This window comes from Bidens hawaiensis, unplaced genomic scaffold, assembly GCF_021521415.1.
Source record: "Bidens hawaiensis isolate Kalapana, Puna unplaced genomic scaffold, B.hawaiensis_p1.1 tig00009327_1, whole genome shotgun sequence".
Taxonomy (NCBI): domain Eukaryota; kingdom Viridiplantae; phylum Streptophyta; class Magnoliopsida; order Asterales; family Asteraceae; genus Bidens; species Bidens hawaiensis.
In genome coordinates this window covers 946,462-955,300 of record NW_027491688.1, presented here as the reverse complement: position 1 = coordinate 955,300, position 8,839 = coordinate 946,462, and the positions used below count along the sequence as shown (strand labels likewise).

Sequence of the window (8,839 nt, the reverse complement as noted above, 5' to 3'; positions counted from 1 at the left end):
TACATATACGTACATACACGAACGACAAGTGCAAGAAAACAAGCATTATATGATCGGTTTTTAATGAAAATAATTGTTAAATAATTATTATTACTATTATACACATTAAAATGATTTAAAAGAAAAACTAACCAAAACAATCTAAAAACTCGGGGTTGCAGGGGCACAAACCCGCGACCTGCCCCCCGTAAGTCCAACGCTTAACCAGCTGGGCTATCCAGCCATATGCAATATAACTCAGATCCAAGTCGCTTTAAACAGAAGCAGAAAATAACCAGGATATCATATGAACCCTAAATCCTTAATCGATCAAACCGAGCCTTGTTTGTTCAATTAGCATTAGGGCTTTTAAAATAAACATCAATACGAGCAGTACTCTGAATCTAATTACCAGAAAAGATGATCAGATGATGGTGAACGATGGACCAAACGTCGACGGCCTGAACGGATCAAGAACGTGTATTTGCAGATCGGTGTAATATAATTAACATTGGGGGTTTGAACGGAGATGGTCTGAAAGTGATGTACGTCAGTTTAATTGTATTATGGTTATCATTTACATGTATATTAAAGAATGGGTTGTGTCGGCCAATAAGTTTAGTAATACGAATCAAGGTGTGATCGATTTAACATAATATAAGTGTCGGCAGGCCCCGTATAAGGCAAGAATAATATGTATTTTGATTCAGTTTCTAAAATTATGACGAGAATTGAGGATCAACCAAACCAATTGAATCGGGTTAGGAATTAGGGTTTGGATTTGGGGATTGGGTATGGGTTATCCAGATTATGAAGATGGGTTATAATAAAGTTACAGTTTAATCCCTGATGTTTAAAGATGGACACAAAAGAAGCTAAAACTTGCATTTCGGATTAAATGTGTAAAAACTCAAAAGATATATTTATAACTAATTAATATTAATAAAATAATCAATTTAATTTGATAAATGCAATATAAAAATAAAAATAACCCGAACATTGAACCGAGTCGGGTAAAAGTATAAGTTCGAACACCCGAGTTGTTACATGATATCTATTTTAACAATGTATAGTAGTATAATATGTAAATATTTTATTTTTATAAAAATGTATAGATATAATATAAATAGAGTATAAAGAAAAATGAATAATTTAATCCTATAATAGATATAATATAAATGTAGTTGAAAAGAAAAGTGAATAATTATTAATATATGACATATATTATTTTTGGAGGGAAAAAAATTGTATGGATTAACTACAAACCGACACGTGTGTACAATTATTTTACTTTATTAGAATAACTAGTTTTTATCCCCCGTGTTACGGGGGCTGTTTTAAATTATTCGTTTTTAATATTTATACATTTTTGAGTTTAATTTTATTTATTGTAAGGAAATTTATAATATACTTAGAGTTTAATGATAAAATGGTTTCATAAATAACTAAGATGTTATAACTCGGTTTAAAAGTTATCCGGGTTTGGTGAGACCCAAGACCCGCTTATTTTTTTTACTATAAAATTGTTTCTTAATTATAAATAATATCTTTTTTTAAAATATAATAATTTTTAGTATATCCTATTTTATAGGAATTTCATATCAATAATTTGTTGAGAATAATTTTTAATTTAATGAGATGTTATAACCCGTTTAAGGAATATCTGGGTTTGCTAAGACCCATACCCGTGAATTCGGGCAAAATGCATGAGAAGCCTCCATTTAAAAATAAACAAATCTGGTGACTCCAAAAAAAGGGTAGCGACCATATTGTGAAACGTAGGATTTTTATGTTTTCGTTTATATATATTTAACATGTTACGGGGGTTGTATTATATTGTTTGTTCTAATATTTATTTATTTTTTGAATTTATATTTTTTTTATTGTATGAAAGTTAATAATATACTTATGGTTTGATGATAAATTGTTTCACAAATAAATGAGATTTTATAACCCGGTTTAAAAGCTATATGGTTTTGATGAGACCCAAGACCCGTTAATTTTTTTTACTATAAAATTAGTTTTTTAATTATAAATAATATTTATGAAAGTTAATAATATATTTATGGTTTAATGAGACCCAAGACCCGTTTATTTTTTTTACTTTCAAATTGGTTTTTTAATTTAAATAATATATATATATCTTTTTTAAAATAAATAAGATATTAATTTTTATTATATCCTATTTTATAGGATTTTTACATCAATAAGAATAATTTTTAATTTAATGAGATGTTATAACCCGTTTAAGGAATATCTGGGTTTGGTAAGACCCATACCCGTGAATTCGGGTCAAATGCATGAGAAGCATCCATTTAAAAATCAAGCAAATCTGGTGACTTCAAAAAATGGGGAGCGACCACATCACGACACATAGGATTTTTATGTCTTTGTTTATATATATTATAGATTATAGATATGTAGATAATAAGTAGATGGTAGATGGAGTGTCATATATTTTCTTACAAAAAATATAACACGCACCAATGGCCGAGAAACAAATACCACCAAGTCCTTCACGATGGTGTTCAATTTAAAGTGGTGATATGTGTAAAGTTGTTTAAACGTGGTTGCAAGTATATCATCATGCAAAAGAAACACTTTCTTGCTTAATTACGTCACCACTCACCATAGAGAGGAAAAAAACCAACACATCACAAAAATATATAGTAACGCCATCCGGGGGACTCGAACCCTCGACCACGTGGTTAAAAGCCACGCGCTCTACCAACTGAGCTAGAACGGCTTTTGTTTTAAGCTTCCATGTCTAATCATATATTCATATTGGAAGATTTTAGATCATTGTATAATTTTACTGGGTTCCTTAAAAAGTGTGTTTATTGGGAAACAACTCTCATAAAGGTTGCCATCTTCTAGAAAAAGAATTGATTTTTTGACTTGATGGTTCACGTGTTTGATCATTTATGATTCTGATTCTTTTCCTTCCATTTCATTTCCTTTGGTGTCTTTTCTTTAACTTCACACTAGATGTTTTGTTCAATTATCAATAAAACCGAACATGCTTGTCCGAAAGCTGGCAATCACATCCTCTTAAGTTAAAAAAAAGTATATATGACAATGAAGAATAAATATTTTATCAACCACGTGAATTGGACGTTAAATAAAGCTTTAAATAACTCCAGGAAAATAGTTTGAGTATTTTTCATCATCATATATTCATATTGTATCAATTTCTTTTTGTCGTCGACCTTTTAGAAGTCTTGTTAATTAAAAGAAAAAAGGTTTATTTGCTCGATTCAAATATATAACTTGATCTTGTAAACTTGAGTAAATATCGCATACTATAAATATTTAAATAAGTATTTTATAAATTTTATACATCACATACGTTTTGATAATTTTTTATGGCGATTGTGAAAACTCGATAAACTTAAGAAATAAGGTAAAAATAACTTTTGGCGGGTGACTTAAAAGGGTTAAAAGAGAAAAACCAATAGCGGCGGGCCTAAGATTTTTTTTTTCAAATGTGTTCAAGTTCAATGCTTCCTTTAAACCCGGGTACCTCTCACTCAATTATATTTATTTTGGTGCGGTTTGGTGGAATAAGGATGGACCACATACTAAAAATATATTACCAAATGTACAAATTTATTAGAAAGTACATAATAAATATGACAATAGAAATATATAATAAAAATACAACACCATTACAACTACTTTCTATCTATTTTTGTTAACGGATGACGACAATATAATATCACCAGAGTACTATGATAGACCCTTCGATGCTGATGATATCATTTCAGAGTTTCTGAATAAATCAAAATACTTTAGACTATGACAAGTGCTTGTGGTATAGATTTATTGTCTGCAGAACTTAAACATAACCACAAGTGCTTGTGGTTATTCACACACCCTTTTATATTATTCATATATCCTTTTAACACACATCTATCTTTATACACACTCTATAAAGGGTGTATGAATAACACATCCCTTTTCAAATAGTTGTTATTTCTAATTTTCAATTAATTTTAACAGTTTATATATGTTTTTTATTTTTAATTACTGTACTTGTTTTATTTAATTATTAAGATTAACTATTTTTATTTATTTTTAGTTATTTTGTTCTATATATTTTTAAGATGGTAAGGAATGGGTTGAACAAGATTGCTAAACCTCCAAACTTGGTTGAAGTGAGGTGGTATGTTTAATGTTTTGATTGGGTGGTTTGGGTTTAACTAGATACAATAATTCTAGTTATTTGTACGCTTGATAGCTCAATATTATTTGTACATGATATGTATATGTGTGTCAAATTCACAATAAAAAAGGTATAAAAACATAAAAAAACACGTCTAGTCCACATCTACATCATAAAAATATCATTATTTAAAGTTTAAATTAAAATACCCAAAATTCACACACTGAAAAATTATATAATCATAAAAAATGTTGTCATATCTTTTACATCCAAAACTCCCTCCTGCCCCCATCTCCATCTCTTTTTTTTCTAGTTTTTATCCAAGAACTTCTTTTAAAAACGAGTCATAAAAATCATGCTTATAATAGATAAAAACTAATGACATGTAAACACACCGTGACACAAAACTTAAAAACTAATAATTTTCTAAAAACGACGTACTTTACCACGTTGGAGTTTGTAATTAGTATGCACATATTATGCGTATTTAGTGATTGTTTATTCTCAACTCTTAGAATATATATTTGCCACGCTAAATTGAGAAAAGGATACCCACAATTTCAACGCTTTCATTTATAAATTGTGAAAGAAAAAGCTCTTTCGTCTCCTTGTCTAAAGAGTGCTAGCTCCAACAAACAAACAGAAATCGATATTACATCTCTCTCCACTTCTGCTAGCTCTTAAGGTTGACTTTCACAATCAACTGATCAAGGTACGATTTTCGTTATAACAATCGTGTGTGTCTCGTTTTTATTATACGTGTCTAGCTACTCGATCGATCTTTATGAATCTGTTAAATCAGTGTTTGATGATGATCCCATTGATATATATCATCCATGATTCATGGGAAATCAACCAGTTAGACAAAGTTTGCATGACCGTCCGTGATTATTATTATTATTATTATTATTATTATTATATTTATATTTCCTTTCAATTCGATATTTAATTCTGGTTAGATCAAGACGGCAAACATTTTAATATGTTTATTAAATATTTATTTATTAATTTGTTTATTTTCTTATGTTAAGTCAAGTCCGGTGGCCTCGAGGCAGACTCTATAGACTATATATAGGCAGGCCATTCATATATATGATTCATATATAGGACGTTGGCGAACAACCCTAGTTTGTAACGACTCCGTTAATCAATCTTGTTAAACAGTTAAGCAATATAATCTAGAAGATACATTAGTTAAATGTGTTATTCATGTAAACCTATATAAGAGTTAAATGTGTTATTCGGGTTAATCTATTTAGGCATGTCATGACTAGTGTGATACTGTGATGTTATCAAAAAATTAGTATCAACTAATATATAAGTATAAGATAAGTTAATATGCAAATTTTTGAGTTTTTATTAAGTGAAACTGAATTTATAATTTGCTTTAAATTTTTCGTGGTATTTCAAACCAACTTGTAACCGGTTTATTAAACGGGTAGCTATATTAACTTATTTGTGAACCTAGAGCAGTTGTGTTAACTCGTTTTTGAACCTAGGGTAGTTGTGTTAACTAGTTTACGGACGTAACACTCTAAACCTCAACCTCAACCATAATAAGTTAAAAATATATACAATGTTGTTTTGAAAATGAACGCCTGTTAACACTTTAAACCTCAACCGTAACAAGTTAAATATATATTCAATGTTGTGTTGAAAGTTAACGCCCTAAGTAATACTGTAACAGTAAATTTGACTTATGTTAACACTTTAAAGTTTAAACCTTATATTCAGTGTGTGTTGAAAATTAATGTCCTAAGTAATGGTAAATTTGACTTATGTTTTAAATAAATTTAGTCACGGTCTTAATTTTGTGCAATCTGTCATGATAATAATTTTAAAATAGTAGATTTAATGTTATATCGACGACTAATTAAATCAGTTTAACGGGTTAAAATTAGAAAGTAAACCGTCAAAATAAAATATAATTACAAATCAAAATAATATAATAATTAATTGGTAAATAATTCTAACATGTAGCTTTGTTTGTTTGTTTTTGTCAATAATTCACACCATCGTATGAGTTGGGTGCAATAAACTTTATTTGCTGTCATCATCTTACCTAATATCTATTAGTCATAGTAATGTTTAAAATAATTTATTTTAATTTTATTGGAGTCGTTTGTAAAGACTAAAGACCATAAGAAACAGTTTTCCAAGTATCATATTTTTCCACATTGTTTTTCGGTCATTTGGTCAACTTCGGTATGCTTCACCACCTTCCTAAGACTTTCTTGTCCACGTGACCGTTGCCGGATATTACTATTAAATAAACTTTGGTTACATAATATAACTTCCTAAACCCTATGTGCTATTTTGTTGCTATTGTTGGGTGTTTTAACAAAAAATTTTCATCCGTTTAGTTATTTGGTTTTTCAAGGTGATTTGTTCGTTCGTTCATTAGTTGCAGCAACATTATTCATCATGTCCATGTTTCGTCTTCGTGGGTCTCGCCGACAACAACAACAAGAACAAGAGCATCATGAGCAGCATCCCGAGTCTAAGGTACTATATGTTGTCATTGGTTCGTATGTACAAGTCTCGTAGCTAATTTATTTGTTATGAATCATAGCAAATACCTGTTTGTGTAGATCATATATTCCCAGAGTTATCGTGACCACGTTGGTTTCTAAATATCTTTCATTTCTAAGGATAAACTAGGAATGACAAATATATCCGTAACCAACGAGAAAACTCTAAAGATATGGGAGGAGGATTCAAGTATAAGACCGCATACGAGGGTTTTGATAACTTATTAATAACCGAACTTGTTTCTTCGGATATATTAAAATATTTTTATAACTTTAAAAGATATAATAATTAATAAATAGTATATTTAACTTTTAGAAATTTTCATAGTTACTATAAACTAGTACACCACTTGTTGTCACATAGCATCCTTGGCTTTTCTAAGGATGTGCATTACAAATAATCTAATTATGCTGTCAATAAGACACGTTATATGAATCGAATACAATTCGATTCTTGCGTATATAAGCGAATCGGACTCGTTAGTACCCATCCAATATTTGCTCTCATTGTTGAATCTATGGTTGCAGATAAATGAGCTTAAATCAGCTCTCGGTCCCCTCTCCGGACGCAGTTCACAATACTGCACTGATGCATGCTTAAAAAGATATCTGGAAGCTCGAAACTGGAACGTAGACAAATCCAAAAAGATGTTGGAAGAAACACTTCTATGGAGATCAACCTACAAACCCGAAGAAATCCGTTGGGTAGTTAGTTCATCATTCCTCTATATTTAAATCATGTTGTTAAATCAACTCAATACTAAAATATCATATCATTCATCTTGTCAGCCCGAGATTGCTGTCGAAGGTGAAACCGGGAAAGTGTTCAGATCAAACTTTCGTGACCGTTTTGGACGGACTGTTTTGATAATGAGACCCGGAATGCAGGTGATCAATTGATAACCCGAGCTTCTAAGTATCTACACGCGTTTTCTTCTTTGTAACTAATTATTAAACCGAATGTTTTCAGAACACAAAAGAAATGGACAACCAGATTAGACATCTGGTGTACTTGATAGAAAACGCGATCCTTAATCTTCCGGAAGGTCAGGAAGAAATGGTGTGGCTCATAGATTTCACTGGATTGTCTTTAAGCACCAACGTGTCGGTTAAAACAGCCCGTGAAACGATCAGCATATTACAGAACCACTATCCACAGAGGCTAGCCGTAGCGTTTCTCTACAACCCACCACGGATTTTTTACGCGTTTTGGAGGGTTTGTACTTTATATCATTGCTGTTTATGATTGAATACAACCGGAAGTTGAATAACATGATTAATATTATCATATTATGCAGATTGTCAAGTACTTCTTGGACCCGAAAACAATCCAAAAGGTGAAGTTTGTGTACCCGAAGAATAAAGAAAGTGTGGAGCTCATGCAATCATGTTTTGATGTGGATAATCTTCCATCCGAGTTTGGTGGGAAGGCGACTATGAAGTACGACCATGAAGAATTTTCAAGATTAATGGTTCAGGACGATGCCAAAACCGCTAAATACTGGGGTGGTGTGGACCAAAAGACTAATGGGGCTGCACACGAGCCCGGGACATGCTAACCAGGGTCCAACCATGGCTAGCCTCGACGCTCGTTTTAATCTTCTTGAATTTTGTTTACTCCTTGTATTATATGCGGTTAAGTATGATACGTTTACTCTTCCTAGTCGACCTTTGTACTCGTTTAAAGTACCACAAGTATTACTGATTCGGAATTATGATAAGTAATTTTCTTATTTTCTACATTGTTTATAACATATATGAGCTAAAGGTAAAATGAGGAATTATTAAAAGCGTCTTGTAAAGGTTCGGGTGGTGGATTGGTATGTCCGAACAAGAAGACCGACTCCAAACCCGACCCCAAGACAAACACCGAGCCGTTCCCAACACCCACCCGAACACCAGCATTGAACCACACGAGTGCACACCATCTTCACCTTCCATGTATTCTGCCTCATAATATTCTCATTTTCAGGTTTATAATTGTAACTGCTATATCCCATCTTCAGAGTCTCAAAACATATACAATTAGATTCCAAGATTTATAAGATCTTGACCATCAAAAACCTCAAATTTTACACTACCAGATCGACAACCTTATACTGTCCATATATACTAACAAATGTAGCTTCTTCGAATTGCTTGTCTACTTGATCGGTTTCTTCTT

The 8,839-nt window shown here is 31.4% G+C and overlaps 1 protein-coding gene and 1 non-coding gene across 2 annotated transcripts; one reads left to right on the top strand and one right to left on the bottom strand.

Annotated features, from left to right (window-relative positions):
• Positions 1-2,652: 2,652 nt before the first annotated feature.
• TRNAK-UUU (transfer RNA lysine (anticodon UUU)) lies at positions 2,653-2,725 on the bottom strand. The gene has a single exon. It is a non-coding gene; the product is annotated as a tRNA-Lys (tRNA).
• A 1,998-nt stretch (positions 2,726-4,723) lies between these two features.
• On the top strand, positions 4,724-8,249 carry LOC143532023 (uncharacterized). The gene is made up of 6 exons (XM_077027180.1): positions 4,724-4,856; positions 6,508-6,649; positions 7,204-7,380; positions 7,465-7,563; positions 7,646-7,891; positions 7,974-8,249. Exons 2-6 carry the CDS (start codon positions 6,569-6,571, stop codon positions 8,232-8,234), a joined length of 864 nt encoding a protein of 287 aa, XP_076883295.1. The 5' UTR covers positions 4,724-4,856; positions 6,508-6,568; the 3' UTR covers positions 8,235-8,249.
• Positions 8,250-8,839: the final 590 nt, after the last annotated feature.

Coding starts and splice junctions, on each gene's coding strand:
- LOC143532023 (XM_077027180.1), top strand. CDS start 6,569: ATGTCCATGTTTCGTCTTCGTGGGTCTCGCCGACAACAACAACAAGAA. Junction 7,381..7,464: donor AACCCGAAGAAATCCGTTGG/GTAGTTAGTTCA, acceptor TCATCTTGTCAG/CCCGAGATTGCTGTCGAAGG. Junction 7,564..7,645: donor TAATGAGACCCGGAATGCAG/GTGATCAATTGA, acceptor GAATGTTTTCAG/AACACAAAAGAAATGGACAA.